The 21,357-nt window shown below is 25.3% G+C and overlaps 1 protein-coding gene across 6 annotated transcripts in view; it reads left to right on the top strand.

The window, feature by feature from the left end:
* LOC129605857 (serine/threonine-protein phosphatase rdgC) overlaps positions 1-21,357 on the top strand; it is a 174,638-nt gene that overhangs the window by 65,785 nt on the left and 87,496 nt on the right. The window contains exon 1 of one of the 6 annotated variants that reach the window (XM_055515844.1): positions 742-845. The exons of 3 other annotated variants lie outside the window; for them this stretch is intronic. Coding sequence is in view for 1 of the 3 variants with exons in the window: in XM_055515838.1 (XP_055371813.1) it covers positions 20,572-20,617 (46 nt within the window). In the remaining 2 variants the exon portion in view is untranslated. Of the gene's footprint in view, positions 1-741; positions 846-1,070; positions 1,090-20,556; positions 20,618-21,357 lie in introns of those variants that run through there. 2 more of the 6 variants (XM_055515843.1, XM_055515838.1) reach the window with 2 other exon arrangements.

The following is a 21,357-nucleotide window of genomic DNA, read 5'->3' as shown; positions in this document are numbered from 1 at the left end:
TAAAGTGTGAATGTGTATTAATATGTGAAAAATAATTATTAAAATTTATTTAAAATCTTTTTATTGATGAATAATAAAAATAATATTTAAAAATAAAAATTATGAAATTACGAGTATGGGAAAACGTCAAACTTATAATACTTATTGTGTTTTTATCTTTAAATAAATAATAAACCTGATGTTGAACGTTATTGAAAAGAAAAAAACAGAAAATATCTTGAGCAATCGATTATAATTTTTATAATTATTGTAAAATTAATAAGATTAACATTTTGTATTTTTTTTATGAAACCTCATATGTATATGTTTAATATTGATTATTATATTATTTTACATTCATTTTATTCGAATGTTTGTCTACTCATAATTTAATTATAAAAAATAAATTATGTATGTATGTACGTACGCGTAATATGACTTGAGCTTATTGCAAATTAAAATTAAAAATTTTCTTTTAATGTAAAATATAAGAGTCTGTGCTTTGAAATTGAGTAAAATTAATGTTTTATTTAATATCAAATATTCAAGAAACTAATTAATATGCATGTAAAATTATATAATATAAAATTGTTGTATTTGATATTTGTGTAGTACTAATTCAAAACCATGTGATAAAATGTATTTTAAAATATATGTATATTTCTTCTTAACATAGTCTTATTTCAACTATGTAAATCTGTAGTAATGTAGGTAATCCTATACACGTTCAAATTATTTATTATATATTTAATATCCAAATATAAAAAATATTAATTCCAGAATTACATATTGTAAGCTTGAAAACAACAGCGAAATATACTCTGCAAAAATTTTTTTTGAATTACGTTGCACTGGAAGTGTGTTTTGTAAGCATGGCACAAAATTTTTGTTTGAATTTAAAAGAACATTCTAAAATTGCTTTTAGAAAATATAACTTACAGAATTTTTATTTATTTTGGCAACAATAAATTATTATTATGGGCTAATAACAAGAAATTATTATTATGGGTTAATAACAAAGTGCCACATATACAAAAAAAACATAAATAATTAGATGCTGTGCCTAATTCGAAATTATCTGTAAAAATTTTAAAAAACCACAATTAATTGGTAAACTATATTTTTGTATGTACGTATACATAAATGTTGTATATAGGTTTATTTTTCATGCCCATATTATTTTATAACCTTTTATTTACAAATGTACCTAAAACTACAAACCTATTTCATTTCAAACCACAGTATTGTGTGATTTAAAAAAAAAGGAATGATTATTTTAGGTTTCTAATACAATATTTTTTTTTACTTATCCCTTATAACACATACGATTTAAAGTTGAAAGAAATTCACTGTAGCAAATTACCTTAATTTCCTTAAATAAGCGTAAACTTTGAATATAATTAATTAATTAGTTAATATTAATTTTTTATTATGGATTAATGTGGCAGTAATTTTGTTTAAACATCAAAGTGTATAAATAAAATGTTAAATATAACATTACTTGTGCATATAAGATACAACTTGTATAATATTGCTAATGTATTAACTAATATGATTGCGTAAAACAAATGGGTTTGAACATTAATTAACTAAAATATAAAAAAAAATTAATAGTTGTTAAGTGTTTAAAAACCTTAAGTAATTTACTTATTAAAATAAAACACCTTTTTAAAAATTATAGTTATTATAAAATGTTATAGATATTCTTGAGATTAAATTACACAAATTAAATTTTTTATTTGTACAACTATCTACAATCGGCCGGAAACCATAATTAAATTGTATGAATTATTCATTTGCGTTGCGTTTCCAGCGCCAACGAGCGTTCTACCTCGTTCATGTTGTTACTATTTGACCATCTAGTTTCTGTCGCTTGAATCCAGAATGCTCCATCGCTTGAGTCGGGATGTCTTCTGCCTGTTTGTTAAATTGCTTGCCGATGGATTTATATGTTCACTAAACCTATTTTTGTTATAGTTGAAATTTCCAGGTACTCGTGTTTTTCGTTATTTTGTTATTCTTAGCTTTCCCATAAGTCTAAACCGTATGTCCATATTGGTTTAATAATGAATTTTTAGACAAGTAGTAATAGTTTTGATCAACAACTAATGAATTTTTAGACAAGTAGTAATTAATGATAGTTTTGATCAATAGCCAGTTCAAAGATTTATTTTAAATTTAGTTTTAAAACCATTTTATTGGCCATTTACAACATAAAATTTTACAAAATTTTAAAAGCTACAATTTTTCTTCTATAACTAAATACATTTTTAATTACATGACTCATAATGAATTCGATATTTAATTTAATATTTGAATTTTTATATAGTGCTATATATTTAATTTGTATATGCATATATTACTTGAATTAATTTAAGGTTAAAAAATGCCAAAAAAACCTCTTTTTTATAATACGAGTACTCGTATTATAATTTAAAACTTACATTTTAAGTTAAAAAAAAAATAAAATTAAAAATGTGATAAAACTATATTCAATTCCTCATTTAGTGTTGTATCGATTAATTATGACATCATATTTTTAAATATATTTATTTAATATTTTTAACTCAGTATTTGGTACTAGCATATTATATCTGATGTATGATTCCGAAACCATTTCTGGGTTAAATGTAATTTTTGTATTTGTAGCGTGTTTGTAAATTTAGTACAGAATTGGAACTCCGTTTTGATTCTGAATATATTTATTTGTATCCAAATAAATAAAAGCTTAAAGAGGTACATAACCATAATGTCTTTATATCTAACAAGTCCCAATAATCAATTTTTTTTACGAAATATTACGAATTTTTGGCTTCGTTGCTGGTTTTTTCTTTAAATGCCACTGATCGTGTCATATTTTTTATTATTTTTTTCTTTTTTTTTACGTAAAAAAGAGTTTAATATTTTAAAAAATCTCAGGATATTAAACACATTTTTAAAAAGCTTCCCATTTAAATTCTATTGCACGATAGGAGGAAAGGAGCAAAGAAAAAATGAAAAAAAATTTCAAATTCATATTTCAGTATGGTTTCAAATATTAATGAGGAAGGATGTATGATTTTTTATGCACATTTTGTATTTCCCAATAAGGTAAGTTGAGTAGTGTCGGCTAACAAAAATGTTAGTAAAAGTAATATAGGTTGACACATTTCAACAATTTGAATTATCTCATTTCGATTATTTATACGTTACTTATAAAATTGTTTCAAATAATTTCAGTTAGTTTTTAAGTTATTAAAAATAAATATGTATGTACCTACTTCCAATAATTTTTTTTTTAAATAATTATTTTAAAACTATTTCAAACATGTTATATTGAGTGCTTCAAAAATTTTGCTATGTTCTTTTTTCATATTTTATTAGCAGGTAAACAAGAGCAATCTATTTACAAAATGTCCCTGCATGTGTATGTATGACCTATCTTAACACGTTGACGCTTGATAAAAACTTCGTGGGACCGCTCAGAAACACGCTATGCGTATCTTTGTTAGTTTTTGAGATATATTGACGCGGTAAACACCACACGTCTTTAAATCAAAATTTTAGTTAAAATAAACTATAATTAAAAAAATGTTTTTTTGACAACTATAGTTGTCATTTGCTTTTCGATACTCTTTTCCGCTGGAATTGCAAATGACAACTATAGTTGTCCAATTTTCATGACAACTACTGGTGTAATTTTTATTGTAAAAGATTACAATAATTATTTCTGAACAAATGACAACTATAGTAGTCACATTATTTTTTGTTATTTTAGGCAGTTTTTTTAAAGGAAAATTATTGTATAGATTATTTTTATTTATTTCATTTATTTCAAGGTACATAGTTTCAAATATCTTTTAAGAAATATAACTTAAACAAATTGATAAATTAGTCTTATAATTCAGTCAAAATAAAAATTCAAAATAATAACAAAACACATATTTCTACTTTCTGAATAATTTTGTATAAAATTATGACAACAATAGTTGTCATTTGATTTTTAGTTCACTAATTTTTAATGTGGGGAACCCCCTATGTTTTTACATATTTTATTAATAACTGCCATAAATCTCGTCAATGCTACCAACTATTTAAATTAATAATTACTATATTTAAATAAGAAAATGCTTAAGTGTCAGTGATTGTCAAAAATAAGACATTTAGAGTCTTTTTATTATATGACAACTATAGTCGCTATTTTGATATTAGCAGATTTTTTTTGACAACTATAGTTGTCATTTGCGTCAACATGTTAATTCTAAACGGAAAGAATATTACATAAAGAACAAAAATTTTAAAATACCTGTTATTTTACTGTCGGAATTTTTGAGTCATTTGGTAAAATACAATTTATTTCAAAAATAAAAAAATATTCAAATCCGGTCATAAAAATATATGATTGTTTTTTCCAAATATTTTAAATATTTTTTTTTTCTTAGGTATTTGATATAAATGATAGTAAGTTTTTAATATTTTTTCAAATAAAAATAGGGGTAAAATTTTGAAGTTTATATAAAATTTGTATTTAACAAATAATATTTGATTGTATTTTAGATATTATTTTCTAATTCTCTCTTCAAATTTTTTCTTTACTATGTATTCATATCAATATTTAATAATATTATCTTTCATTAATTATATTTTCAACTTGACACCACAGTTACTCCCCATATCTTGAGTTAACTTACCCTATGAGAAAAAAAAACTGTTCACTTAAAAATAATGAAATGCTTTCACTAACATATAAAACGTTGAAGGCGAAGGATGTGCTTGTGGTTTTTCCGCTTTTTTTAAATTTTAAAATAATTATCAATGTAAATATTAATATATTTTTTTGATTTTTCAAATATATTTTCTAAATTTTACCTGCTTTATAATAAGTGTGAATTTATTTTAATATTTCTTCTCAAAAAATAGCCACTTCGATTTAAAAAAACCCATATAAAATAAGGTCGTGTTCAAGTTTCTCTCTGAGCATTGGGACTTGTTAGATATAAAGACAATAATAACCATTATTTGTCGAAATTATAAAATAAAGCTTATTTGGATTAAATAAATGACTTATTTACTATTTTTATAGTGAAATCTAGTTAATTTTTTTATGAAGTTATCAATTCTCCCTATTTTTGCTTTATTATATATAAAATTATTTTTAAAAAATTTTTTAAAGTTATGACCAGGATTTTTATGCTTATTAATGCTATACATACTTAATACATTTTCTTTCAAGTATCTGTACTTTTCCATTAATGAAGGACCTATATTACACCAAATTTGACACTCATATATTAATATTTTTCTCATAATTGATTTATATGCTATTATTTTTACATTACTAATTATATATTTATTTAAAAACATATTTTTTATAGAAAAAAAGGTATTTTTAGCCTAAACAAGCTGCTTTTTTAAATGACTTGAGAAATTAAATCCATCGGCAAGTGTAAAACCCAAATATTTAACTTTCCTTTTGTGAATTAAACGTGTATTATTTTGTTTTTTAATATAAAAATTTTTCCAATATTTTTTTAAACTATAATTTGCATTTCCCAAAGGTGGCCTAAAGAGTATTGTTTCACACTTGCCTTCGTTAACTTTTAATTTCCAAGAATTGAAAAAACTATAAACGGCATTAAAAATTTCTTGTAAATCCAATTTTAGCTCTCTAATATTGTTACCACTGGTATAAATTACTATATCGTCAGCAAATGAAATTACTTTGTTTTTAGGTTTATTTAGGATGTTAATTTTTAAAATTTTGCTAAAAAAATTAATAAAAGGTCAAAGATTTAATTAATTTTAAGTTCAAAGATTTAAATCGAATGTTTGCTTCGCATTTTTTTTACTTTTATGTGCTCTATGCAAGTGAGTCGTCTGTCTAAGTGCAATCCAAGATATTTGATCACCCTGGAATTTCTTCCCCTGCCATTTTGACCGATTTGCAATTACATTTTCTAAGGGTAAAAGTTATATGTGCGATTTTGATCAGGTTACTCTTGCATTATCACCTTTTGAGCCACAAATCAGTTTTATTTTAGTGAAGTTGCAGCACCTGTGATGCTGTAAACACGCCGTATCATTTGCATATGTAGCAGTTACAACACCATTGTCATTGGTAGATCCGCCACATAAATTTAATACAAAATCGGTCCCAATACTGAACCCCGTGGCACCTACACTCTGATTTCATATATTTTTGAGTAATCTTTACCACATTTTACTTGAAAAGTTCCCTGCTTCCAATATGACTCCAAGAGCATGTAAAAGGAATTTAGCAATAACATTTTTAGTTTTTAAAAATAGAGTAATACACCGTTATGCCAAACTTTATCAAAAGCTTGTTGTATGTCCAAAAATATAGCTAAATAGTACTCCCTGTTTTCCCAATTTTCCCTTATTTTGTTCACAACCCTATGTGTTTGTTCAATAGTAGAATGCTATTCCGTAAATCCGAATTGGTGTTCTGGTATTATATTATTTTCTTCTAATATTGGTTTCAGTTTTTTGAAAAAAACTCGTTCGAATGTCTTGGACATAACAGGAAGCAGACTGATTGGTCTATAAGAGACCATAATGGAATATTAATAGAAAAAACGTAGTACTTTTTTGTTTTCTAGATTTTGAATTCTTGTTTCCAGCTCTTGTGTTGCTATTGGTTTTATTGTAAAAAATAGTTGTTGATCGTTATTTATTTTCGACATTTATATCAAATTCTGCTATGAAAAATTAATTTGCTTTAAATAGTTGGTATAGCCTCTTGAATATTATTGGTAATGTATTATTGGTTTAAACTTGCTTTCAAGTGCATTTTTTTTTGCTCCACAAAATCTCTTAACTCATTTCAATCAGTTCTTCTATTGTATATTAAGCCAGGTTGATATTCTTTAAAGATCATTGTTGTGCCAATGGAGCTATCACCGGTATGTGGTCAGATAAACCATCAAAGCCGGACTCAGAAGCCATATACGTATAATGTAAACACTTTATGATGAAAAAATCCAAGAGATCAGGAATTTTCGCATTATCAGTTGGCCAATAGGTGGGTTCTCCTATTAACGGTTGGAATCTATGTTTACCTACACATTTTTTTTATTTCTCTGTGTTTGATTGTAGAAAGTCTTAAGCCCCAGTAAGTTTTTTTGCTATTTCAGTCCCCTGCGTTAAAAAATCTGTTACCGAGAGTATTAAAGTAGTTTGTGAATTTTTCTTTAGTAAGTTTATGTTGCGGTGGACAATAAACTGCACTAACATTTATTCGCCCAATTTTGTCTTCCACTGTTATTGTAAATGCTGCTCCAGCGTGAGAGTTTCCTTTTTCTTCCACCGTGAGTTTTCTTTATGATTTGCATTGTATGTCTTGTAAACAGGCAATTTAAACTTTTTTCGCGAATTTACATGAGTTTTTGAGGTTATGATGATATTCAGATGAGGTTTCTAAGTTTCTGAGAATGATATATATTTGGTTGTTTTGAAGGAAAATATTAAGTTCGTTTTTTTATATCGTTATTTTCTTCTTCATAACAGTGAATATCTTTTACTAGTTTTATCTCTTTGAAATAATTGTGATATTTTGTTATTCTTTCTGCCACCATCCTTTGGAGTTTTCGAGTTTCTTCTCTTCGATTTTTCTCGAAATGATGTCTCAATTTGTTCGAAAATGTATTCTATTTGTAGCTATTAATTTGCGCACGATCACCGACTGAATGTTTTCTTTCTCCTATACCAGCTAAACTTTGGCGAAGTGTTTGCTGCACATAATTTGTAGTTTTTTTGGCCGGCACTGGATTATGTTTCTTGTGCCTTTGCATTACTAATATTTCTTGTATTTACAGGTGGTGTTTTTGGCGTTAACGCTTTTTTATTGATGATTACCGATGTGTCTTCTCCAGTAGCATTAATTAAGTGATTAGGCAGGCTTCCCACTAAATCACTGGGCGGTCACTGGTAATAGACTCAAAAGAGTTAGTAGGCTCGCCCCATATGTGCCAGTTTTCGGGTGCCGAACTCTGTCCCGTAACTTCTCTTCTTTTTCATCTCACATTCTCCATTTGGTTAACGTGTATCGCCAGGAGTCCTTACGAGGTACTGTTTTCACGAGGTGTTACTCCTTCCCCAACTCTTTTCTCACCCGAGCCAGTGACTGGCAACGGCAGCATTACAAATTAAATGACAAGGAAATTCAAAAATTTAAAAATCTATTCTAAGTTTAAGGTTTACATATAATCACTATTTTCATCAATAAATCATAACAGCCAAACTGTTAACTCTGAAACTTTGCCAGAAATGTATTTTGTTTATGGTGCATGTTTGTCTTATAATTAAAGTTTAATATTTTCTTATAAAAAAATTAGTAAAGATTAAAAGTTTCCCGACATTTATAAATAGCAAGAGTATCATACTAGGTACTAAAAATAGCAGTAATTCATACTTAGTACAAGAGTACTAGGTACTAAAAATAGCGTTAATGCATACTTATGTGGTGCATATACATATATTAAATTTTGATTTCCCAAAAATTCATGTATGAGCTGTCATAGAGAGATATGTTTAAAATCATGGTGCACTGGGCCGTTTTAAAAACATTGGGCCTTTTCATAAACACAGTATATTGCGATATATAGTGAAAACTAGGCTGTAATATAGCATATTAAATATATCCATACAAAAATCTTGCTAATCAAGTTTCTTCATGAACATTGCTACCCTATCACAAAAATATTAAGATTATCATAACTAGCGCAGTGAAATCAGCTGTAATTTTTTTACTAGTTTTTGCAGTTTGGTTTTATATTTTTAAAATGTCTGAGTCTGATTCGAATGAAAATCAATTAAGGTAAGAAAACATAATTTCAATAAAATTTTTTTAATTTTTATTTTCTGAAATAGAATTTTCTACTATTTTGCCCAAAATAAATAAATTTTTTGTTGTTAACTACATCTTTTGTTCATAAGCACAATGGTGCAAATTCTAAATATCAAAATATTTATTAAACTGTCAAAAATATATTGGTATGTATTGTTTTACAGTATTGTGTGTATGAAAATTTCTATTATTCTACACAGAAGTACGGGTATGTACGGGTGCACGTATATTCTTGCGAGTTAATTACTAGATACAAGACTACATACGTAATACTATTTTGTATAAGTAAATGAACAATTGCTAAAAACAGGAAAAATAGAATAATATATAATTGTTTTATTTTTGATGTGTTCGTATTATTTTCATAATTACTGTTATTTTAACCTGTAATATACAGCTTAATTAGTGTGTTATAACAATAATTATTTTTGTTATGATGTAACTTGTTACAAGATATATAATATATTTTTGTTTTTGATAATATCATAATTTATAGCATTTAAATTATTATGTTATTAAAAATTAACGCTGTAATATTCTTTTATGAACTTAATTTTCATTTTCATTTGTCTTAGCGTCAAAAACAATTCTAACAATGTAATTCTTCTTATGTTATTAACATTATTAATTAATCCCTTTCCATTAATAAAAATAAAGAAGAAAGCTCAAATAAACAAATCCTTAAGAGTTAATGCGATTGGCATCTGTTCGTTGGAGCCTCTTAAAAATTTAGTTTATTAAGTTTAATTGTTAATTTATTGTTTCTTGTGTTGCGTCATAAAATTATACTTGTTTATGTCCCCCTTTTCTTCAAGGTTGTTATAAGTACATGACGGAAAAACTTGAAAAATTTGATGAATTCTATGACAATATTTTGATCTGTCATCTCCAGGTAAAACCAGAAACTGAAATTTAATTTGGTTTTATGATAAGTCCATTTTAGACCACATGCAAAAATTTTATGTGTAGATTTTCCTTAACAATGGGGTTCTTCGATTTAAATTATTTCTTTGTAATAACATATTTAACATGACAGTAAAAATTCCAATTGTTGTGTGCAATGTAGCTGGCAAAAATTTTATTGCTTTAAAAATGTAATTTTTATTGCTACTTAATGAACTATCATTGCTATAAAATATATTATTTTTTATACTCTGCACTTCGTGAAGGGTATATTCACTTTGGTATGGAGTTTGTAAACACTTAAAGGAGTCGTCTCCGGTATGGACATATACATATATGTATATATTCTTGCTCATCGTAAAATTCTGCATCGATTTAGACATGTCCGTCCGTCCGTTCGATCCCACGATAACTCAAAAACGAATAAAGCAATCGACACCAAATCTTTTGTTTTGTGTCAACAACTCGAAGAGGTGTTTTTAAATATTTCAAAAAGTAATAGAGATATTAATATCAAATTTTGCAAAAATTTGTCCAATTGCACTGCACATATGTTCCGAAAGTTAATTTTAAATATTGGGAAAAATATTATAGGTAGACTAATGAAACTCAGCAGTCGTGGGTCCAATTTTAAGTTAGATGTATTTCTAAAGTTTTGGTGGAATTGCTTGACAGGTTCAGGTAGCTGCCATACAACTCAGAAAGTGAATTTTAAATATTTGGAAAGACTCAGGTGTTCACTTACAGGTCAGACATAATATCCGTGCCATTTAGCAATTAAAGTTATTTCCAAATATTTGGAAAATAAAGTTTTAAACACAGATTTTCAAAGTGCAGGGTATTCGGTCGGTTTACATTTGAAATAATCAAATAAATTTTAGAGTGAATTCATAAATACATGTGTGTTCTGTAAAATTGTATTTATACGAGTATATATGTATGTGTAAAACGTACGTTTGGCATAATAAAAAATTTTATATTTTAATTAAATAGAGAGTTTTGTTTAAATAGGCAACTGCGTGTAACCGTTAAACGCATACATATTTGAAGTGCTAAAAATATAAATGTGAACTTATTTTTTTTGCTTCTGTTTTCTATCATTATGCTCGCCAATCTTTCTACAATATAATTAGATGAGGTGTAATTTGAATATCTTCATACAGGGTATAAAGTTAAATTAATTAATTAAATTTTAGTTTTGAATATTAAAAAATATCATTCGAAACTTGTTAAATGATAATAACAAAAGAATGACTTATAACTTATTTTATTTTTCCAATTTGTATATTATTGTATAGTTTTTTTTCTTTTCTTTTCTGAAACTTTATACATGGTTGTAAGATGGAAATGTAAAATAAATGAAATGAAAAAAAAAAAAAAAAAAAAAAAAAAAAAAAAATATCTACAAATATCTAAAAATCTACACACATATATATTTTTAAGTTAATGTTTACGAAATGATTTTGAATCATATTTATAATTCATTAAATTCATTAATTTAAGTTTTGCACTTTTGGGGAAAAATATAAAACTTCTTAAATAGGAATACTGGTTATGAAGATGGATAAAGCGAATAGTTATATAGAAAAAACTAATTTTATTTAATAAAATCGAATTTGAATATAATGTAGTATACATAATATAAAAAAAATTTATATACACCCTTAGTTTTCAAAAAATGTGCCTATCAGTTTCAGTATTTCCGTTCTTTTAGAAACATGTTTTTTTTTTTCAAAAATATTGGTTCTTAATTACTTTAGAATCAAATTTTTACAAACTTTTACTCAGCTTCACGCTCTTCAAAATCGTAAAGTGCGTGAAGCAAAAAGATTATTTTCTTGGCATGAAAAACTATAAATGAATAGTTGAATATAGAATAATTGATCTTTTAAATGAACTGTTATCTCAAACTGGTCCAGCGAATTTTTCATTTTCCAAAATTTTGTCAATTTAAGTGTACGAACATTTCATTTTACTGGAACGAACTAAAATTATAATTTCAATGGAACGCTTTAACTTTTTACGCTTTAACTTTATTCTACTATATACTTTAAGTAGTGTATCATAAAAAATCCTCAAGTAAATTGTTAAATATAGAAGTGTGCTGTTAATGTCGGAAAAACAAAAAGCACAACCTTCGCCTTCAACGTTTTATATGTTGCATTTCATTATTTTTAAGTGAACAGCTTTTTTTTCTCATAGGGTAAGTTAACTCAAGATATGGGAAGTAACTGTAGTGTCAAGTTGAAAATATAATTAATGAAAGATAATATTATTAAATATTGATATAAATACGTAGTAAAGAAAAAATTTGAAGAGAGAATTAGAAAATAATATCTAAATACAATCAAATATTATTTTTTAAATACAAATTTTATATACACTTCTAAATTTTACCTCTATTTGTGAGAAAAATTTTTAAAACTTAATATATTACCTAAGTAAAAAAATATTTAAAAAGTTTTGGAAAATACAATAATATTATTTCTTTATGACCGGATTCGAATACCTATTTTATTTTTGAAATAAATAATATCTTAGCAAATGACTCAAAAACTCCGATTGTAAAATGACAGGTAGTAGGTACTGATGTAAATTTTTGTCCGTTTGTGTTTACTATTAAGATTCATACACAGGCAGACCATTTTATAAATAGATTGCTTTTGTTTACCTGCTAATAAAATATGAAAGAAGAGCAGAAGAAAAAAATTGATTGGAAGTAGGTACATACATATTTATTTTTAATAACTAAAAAACTAACTGAAATTATTTGAAACAATTTTATAAGTAACGTATAAATAACCGAAATGAGATAATTCAAATTGTTGAAATGTGTCAACCTATATTACTTTTACGAGTATTAACATTTTTGTTAGCCGACACTACTCAACCTACCTTCTTGACATTAACATTTGAAACCATACTGAAATATGAATTTGAAATTTTTTTTCATTTTTTCTTTACTCCTTTCTTCCTATCGTGCAATAGAATTTAAATGGGAAGCTTTTTAAAAATGTGTTTAATATCCTGAGATTTTTTAAAATATTAAACTCTTTTTTACATAAAAAAAAGAAAAAAGTAATAAGAAATATGACACGATCAGTAGCATTTAAAGAAAAAAACAGGAACGAAGTCAAAAATTCGTTATATTTCGTAAAAAAAAATTGAGTATTGGGACTTGTTAGAAGTAAAGACGTTATTAACGGTATCTTCATAAAAGGTGAACATCAACCGTTGTGAGATTAGCATTGTTTTGCATTGAAATTTTAAAAAATTATGCCAACTGCATTTTTGGAATAATAGCATTTTAAAAAAGGTTTTTTTTCCTTTGCTAATAAAAATTTCTTATTGATTAAAATAAAAATGATACAAAAATTATCTAAAGAATTTATTCAAATTACGACCTTACTTGTCAACATTAATAAGTGTCTAAAACTAATGTCTTTATATCTAACAAGTCCCAATGCTCAGAGAGAAACTTGAAAGCACACCTTATTTTATATGGCCTTTTTTAAATCGAAGTGGCTATTTTTTGAGAAGAAATATTAAAATAAATTCACACTTATTATAAAGCAGGTAAAATTTAGAACATATATTTGAAAAATCAAAAAAATATATTAATATTTTCATTGATAATTATTTTAAAATTTAAAAAAAAAGCGGAAAAACAACAAGCACATCCTTCACCTTCAACGTTTTATATGTTACTGAAAGCATTTTATTATTTTTAAGTGAACAGCTTTTTTTTCTAATAGGGTAAGTTAACGCAAGATATGGGAAGTACCTGTGGTGTCAAGTTGAAAATATAATTAATGAAAGATAATTCTTAAATATTGATATAAATACATAGTAAAGAAAAAATTTGAAGAGGGAATTAGAAAATAATATCTAAAATACAATCAAATATTATTTGTTAAATACAAATTTTATATAAACTTCAAAATTTTACCTCTATTTTTATTTGAAAAAATATTAAAAACTTACTATCATTTATATCAATTACCTAAGAAAAAAAAATATTTAAAATGTTTGGAAAAAACAATCATATATTTTTATGACCGGATTTGAATATTTTTCTATTTTTGAAATAAATGGTATTTTACCAAATGACTCGAAAATTCCGACTGTAAAATAACAGGTATTTTAAAATTTTTGTTCGGGTATTTTAAAATTCTTTCCGTTTAGAATTAAGATAGGTCATACATACCTGTATGTATGACCTATCTTAAATACATAAATGCAGGGACATTTTATAAATAGATTGCTCTTGTTTACCTGCTAATAAAATATGAAAAAAGAGCACAGCAAAATTTTTGAAGCACTCAATATAACATGTTTGAAATAGTTTTAAAATAATTATTTAAAAAAAAATTTATTGGAAGTAGGTACATACATATTTATTTTTAATTTAAAAACTAACTGAAATTATTTGAAACAATTTTATAAGTAACGTATGAATAATCGAAATGAGATAATTCAAATTGTTGAAATGTGTCAACCTATATTACTTTTAATAACATTTTTGTTAGCCGACACTACTCAACTTACCTTATTGGGAAATACAAAATGTGCATAAAAAATCATACATCCTTCCTCATTAACATTTGAAACCATACTGAAATATGAATTTGAAATTTTTTTTCATTTTTTCTTTCCTCCTACCTTTCTTTCTTTTTCGTGCAATAGAATTTAAATGGGAAGCTTTTTAAAAAATGTGTATAATATGCTGAGATTTTTTAAAATATTAATCTCTTTTTTACGTAAAAAAAAAGAAAAAAATAATAAAAAATATGACACGATCAGTGGCATTTAAAGAAAAAACCAACAACGAGGCAAAAAATTCGTAACATTTCGTAAAAAAAATTGAGTATTGGGACTTGTTAGATATAAAGACATTACTAAAACACTTAAAACAACAAAAGCTTTAAAATGTTTATTGGTTTCCAATGTAATTAACTATCTCCACTAGTTAAAATTAGAAAAAAAAAGAAAATGTAACAATGAATTAAACAAATTTTGTTTTTTTCTTCTCGCCTTTTTCTAAATTGCACTTTCCTTTAAATTACTCCAAAATGAAAATTATTATCAGCATATTAATTTTTTTTTTCAATGACAAACACATACTTTAAAGGCAAAAGTTAAGGATTTAAATTGCATATAATAACCAAATACATGCTGTCAACAAAATTACCAATATATTCTCTAATTTTAACTTTGTTCCAAGTTCTCGATGCTCGATCAACATCATATAATTTGGTAACTCGTTGTATAATGTTAAACATTTGTATAAACAGTTCTTCTTTTGATTTTCTGTTCTAAGGAAACTCGACTTATTTTTCGTGTTATGGTGGTGCATGTCAACCATTTTGTCTAAAAAATATTATGCTTGATAATATTAGATACAATTTTAAAGGCAGTCAAATATAATTTTCTTTTACACAAATCAGTTAAACTAATATAGCGCTCACAATACAACATGTGTGTTGGATGCCCCTATTTATTTTTATAGATTTCTTATATAAAATATCTAATTTGTTTAATTTGTATTGTGGATTTAAATAGGCAAAAAGTGATAAAATATAAGCAGAATAAATCGTGTGTCAGAGTCCGGTATCAAAAATCCTTTTTAATCTCTTCAACATAAAAATATATATGTGGATTGATTTTTTGTATAATATGATCTACATGAGAGTCCCATTTCAACCTACAATAAATTTTAAAACCTAGGAAATTATCTAAAAAAAGTACTTTAAAGACTTTTAATTAAAAGTGTTTACACTTTCTATTATTATATTTTTATAAAAAATTTCAAAATTTCCAAAAATTTTATTTTCAAAGAGCGTGAGTTTGGTTTTACCTATATTTAAAAATAATTTGTGTTTTTATAAAAATTCCGCCTAAGTAATAAATCAGTATTAATGGGACACTTTGGTTGAGACTGACAGCTCTTAAAACAGCGTCTTCACCATTGAAAAACCTTCGAAAAAAAAGTTCTTCAGGTTTCGTTTTTATAGACAGCTTTCATTCTGGCATATATTTATCACGTATCTATTTTATTCAACAATTGCCACTGATTAAAATTTTGTAATTTTATTATTTCTTATTTTGAATATTGAGATTAAAAAGATGGTTTCATATATTTACATATCTATAGGTAGTAAGTTAAATAATTTAAAAACTGTTTGTTTTTGTTTTAAACTCCTCTAAACTACTCAATTTTTGAAAAATGAAATAAAATGATTACCTAATTTAGCGCAATTAACTCGAACAAATATACCAACACTGATATTGAAATCTTGCCATTTAAGATTTTATATACTCACAGTTAAAGTTTAAAAATGACAAAGAATATATACACCTTTAATATCTTAAACAATATCAATGCTCACGTGCCAAGAAAATTTACAAAGTTTTTCATTGTGATATTAAATATAACATCAATATTACTCAAAAATTGTAAAATTATGTAATAAGTGAAAGTAGCATGTATATAAATCGAAAATATTAGTTGCGTGAGGAATTTTGATATATACTCGTATTCTATACTAATGATTTCAAATAAATTCTAAAAATGTAAACTTGTACCTTCTGATTCTTTCTGTTGATTCATCAAAATATTCATTGCGCTTTATTTCTTTGCAGAAGTCACTGTAAGAATATAAAGAGGTGTATTTCGTTGGATTAACTATACTTTTCCACTCCAAAAGAAGTATATTGATTAATAATTGTAGATATAGATTGATTGAGATATTTAGCATGAAATTTACTTATACTCGTAGTCATAACATAAAACCGTTTTCCCAATTTTCACAATTCTTTATATGCGGTTTAAAAAAATTGTAATTCCCAATATATAATTCGTCAGAGCAATTTTAACTTTAAAACGATTTCAACTTTTAATATATTTGGCCTGGATTTATTTGCTGGTCGAATTTTTATTTTATTGATTTAATGAACTTTGTAAATGAAAATTGTAACAACATAATAATAAAATTATCAATTATGTATTTGAATTGGAATTTCATAAATTTTTATTTGATTATTACTCGATAAAAATTTTATTTCCAACTTTTGGTAACATTAAAATTTAGTTGCAATTATCTCTCAAATGTCAAATGTTTATTAAAAAACTGAAGCGTTTAAAAGTAGTCCGGGCTTTCATTTTTGTTATGTCATAAAAAGCTTGCAACTACAGTACTTTACAAAAAGTTTTACAAAATATTTAAAATCGTTAATCGTTAATTGGTTTTAAATCTAAAACTGTTTTAAAAAAAATTTGATAAATTTATAAATTTTTTATAAAAGAATTATTAATAAAAATTAAAAATAAAATCTATTCGAATCAATAAGGTTGTAAAAATTTTCTATTTTTAGTCATTAAATTTTACATACTTCGTACACTCTAAAATCAGTTTGAACAGTTTTTGTTAAAACTTCTTCTCTTTTAACAAAAAAACTATATAAAAATACTGTTCCAAAATTTATGTGACAGACGGAAGGACAAAAATATATATGTACACATAAACATATAAACAAAAAGAACAAGTTGCAATTAATGAAGTTTGATTGTTAGATAAAAAATAAATCGTAATACTAATAAAAATAATCATTATTTTATACAATAAAACAATCGTTATTATATCGATTATTTCTTTTTGAAATTTCTCGATGCACCACTATTAAAAATTTTAATTCCAGAATTTGTTTTTGTTACACCTTTGTATATTGCACTAGCATAAAACCTTTTTTGTAAAATTTTTTCTAAAATTTTCTGATAGTTGAAATAAAAAAATTACAAGAAATGTGTTTAACAAAAAGAAAAACTTTTGAACCTAGTGTTAATAAGGAATTGACATTACAATGTTGTATTATAAAAATCCGAACTATTTCCAAAATTACTTTTCGCTTTATTTCAAATCACATTTAAATTTTATATTCATTTCAAATAAAATCATAATTTTATAAAACGAAATGATATTTTATATATGACAATTTGTTTAATATATGTACATATGTATGTATTTATATATGAAACATAATTGAATTCATATTTCATGGGTTCAAAATATTTAAGGTTGGAATTTAAGTATAAAAAAATTAAGTTTTTTTGGCGTCATCTGTTGTAATACCATATAATAACAATTCTTAACTACAAAGTATATTAATCCAGACACACATTATACTCGTAATTCAAAATTTGCGTTATTTTAAGACTCAATTGTCTACTGTGAGCTTATTACACTGTAATTGGGGCATTCAAATTATTTTATGAATTCAGCAGCATTTTGAAAATAACCATGATGTTTAATATTACTTTTAAACATTTAATAATTTGTAGAATATAATTGAAGTCAATTACACTATTGCACTACCTATACGTTTTGGAGAAAATTAAAGTATATATTTTGAACAATAGCAAAAACATTTTACTCGTAAAAAGTTTTAACAATCAAAATAATAAAATATGAAAAACCAAAATGGAGAAAAAATTCAAATTATACTTTTATACGCGTTTTCTTTTCCTAAAAGGTACGAATTTGCCGATGTACGAATTTGATCGAAAAATCAATTTAAGAAAAAAGTGCATTATTGAATATATATTTTAATTGCTTCATGAAAAAGAAACATTTTCGATATGTCTCCAAATTTGATGATTTGATCTTCGATATGAGAATTTAGAAAGAAGGATACATTCAAATAAAGAATAACCAATCGGGAAAATTCCATTTTGTAGTTGCTCATATTTCTAAATATAAATTGAGGCAATGGTGTTCACATATACATAAACATAAAAGAAATTCGCTAAGTATACATATACGGTTTCATTGATATTTTTTTAAATTATAAAATATAAATAATAATTTTGTAAAAGTTTTTTGTTGTTAGAACATTTTTTGTAGTTTTATACATACACATAAATATAAGTGATAATAACCGCGTATATAAATATAGCCGATACAGAAATTGTGTGAATAAGTATAAACGAGAAAAAATAGAGTTGACCTTGTCAACTCTGTGATACCCGTGCGAATAAATATGCCATAACTGACTATGGGGCAGACCATGACTTTAAGTTGTTGTATTACCATATTAATTTATGCAAAATTTCAGTACTGTGTTCTTCAAAATACTGTGTGTGCCAAACTACTACTGAAGTTGTATGGCAGCTACCAGAAAGAGCCAAGAAATTTTAACGAATTTTATCAAGCGCAACAGCCTTCCTATAATATTCGCTTGTGTGAAATTTCAATACTATTGCTTTTATAGTTTCTGAGATATAGCCAAATAACTTTTAAAGTTGTATGGCAGGTACCACAAGGAGCCGAGCAATTTCAACGACTTTTATCAAGTACATCGGCCCTACTGATATATTCACTTGTGTGAAATTTCAATACCATAGCTTTTATAGTTTCTGAGATATAGCCAAATAACCCTTGAAGTTGTATGGCAGATACCCGAACCAGTACTCCGATCATGTCCAATTTAAGTAGGGTTCTGGCACTTACTACAATAAATCATTTGTGAAAATTTGGTGAAGTTAGCTCAATTAGTTTTTGAGTTATCGCTGTGACTGACGGACAGACAAAGCTAAATCAACTCAGAATTCGACGCTGATCAAAAACATACACTTGAGTCTATATCTAACACCGTTATTTCTTAGCGTTACAAACGCTAAGGCAAATTTAGTATACCCTTCGAACATACGTTTGTAGGGGTATAAAAATAAATGTAGGTGGGTGAAAAGGCTGACTTATAACTTTTTTATATTAAATAAGGAAAATCCTTCGAATAAATATTAAGTAAAAATTTCCTTAATTTTTCTCATATACCAGAAAAATACGTACGCTTTATATAAAAGTATTTACACAGAGTATATTTGTATGTATGTATGTGTAGATATAGGATATTTGGTGCTTGTTGATTACATTTATAGCAAATTAATTTTTCTTCTTTCCTAATTCTGTTATTTTTCTTATATATATAATATAGTTATATACAGGGTGTTTTGCATAAGGTGGCAAACAATTTCAAGAATGATTCTTTGATTAATTTCCAGAAAAAAAAATGTACGGGGGCGAAATATAGATATATTCGTTTTCGAGCTACAGCCTGTTGAAAACAAAAGATACCGGACTTTCCTGGATATAAATAAATGCTTATAACTTTGGAACCATACAATATAGAATTATCATTAGGAGCTTGGTTTATAGGCAACCGATTACTCTTTATTTTTAGTCCAACAATCAACTTGATTTTGAGCCATAGTTTTCGAGATAAAGCTTGTCAAAGCTAGAATTTTGTTTTTTTTAAATTATTTTACAATTCTTGTTTTTTTTGTTTTTTTTTTTTGAGGCAGGTTATGTGATGGCACCAAATTTTGAATATCGAGTTTTCACCCAATATATATTTTTGCCAAAAATTGATCAAAGAATCATCTCTGAAATTATTTGCCACCTTATGCGAAACACCCTGAATATACAAAATATTTATTTATATATACATATTTCTCTATTAATGATTCATAATTCAGCTTTATTAATGACATTAAAAAAGGTATATGTATATGCTTGTCCTTTAAATAAAAAAAAATATTATTATTTTCATTTTAGTAATTTTTCAGTTATAGTTTTTTAAGGACGATTTGTTTTATGAATTATTATAGTGCGCATTTAGAAATTCAGGAGATATTTTAAAAATTTCTACTTTTTGCTTTTGGATTTTTTCGCTAACATTCATTAAAAATTTTTTATTATAAAATGGGCCTATGCTTGTCTAAGTCTAGAAGAAAAACTACACGTACCCGGAGAAAAAAAACCCCTATTAGAACTGAAATTTGTAAAAGAATGCGACGCAAATCAAATTTTAGTGCTTGCAGCTATACAAAATCAAGTAAATATAATGCTATTAAAATTAATTTAAAAATTTTTGCTTTATATAAATCACAAAACTTAAAAAATTTACATTATAACATACATATAAATATAAATTGAATGAAATATGTTTGTTAAGGCTTTAGTGCTTACTAATATCGGCATTAATATATGTATATTAATTTATATAATGCATTCATGCAAGTTATATAGATAGAACACGTTATTATTGAACGAATGAAATGAAATATAAGAACTGGCATGAATTCATATGTATATAATTAAAAGTTATGTACTCCATTGCTAATAGCACATGGTTGTACAATATTATGGTTCATGGTTGAATCTACTATATTATTATATTCAGCAATATTATTATTCTACAATAACGCTTTTTGTGCACAAATAATGAAAAGAAAATGTACTATGAATAAATTTTTAATAAACTAGTGACAAATTTAAAAGAAAGTCAAAAAATTTCATTGGATTAATGACCTATTTTCTATATTACAATTTTAATATTATTAATAACACAATTCATAATTTTATTATTTTTAATACAAAGAAAAATTTTTTACGAATTTTGAATAAATTACTTTTAAACTTGAAGTGGTTTTTATTTTAAATTATTACAAAAATAAATCTTACTTTTATTTTAAACTTTGTTAATTTATTTTATATTGTTTTAATTGCCAGAAAATTAAATATATGAAATAGAAAAATGCGTGTGAAAAATAGGATAAATAAATTTTTGTTCGG

This window comes from Condylostylus longicornis, unplaced genomic scaffold, assembly GCF_029603195.1.
Source record: "Condylostylus longicornis isolate FDR11 unplaced genomic scaffold, ASM2960319v2 ptg000016l, whole genome shotgun sequence".
Lineage (NCBI taxonomy): Eukaryota > Metazoa > Arthropoda > Insecta > Diptera > Dolichopodidae > Condylostylus > Condylostylus longicornis.
This window is presented reverse-complemented; position numbering and strand designations above follow the sequence as displayed.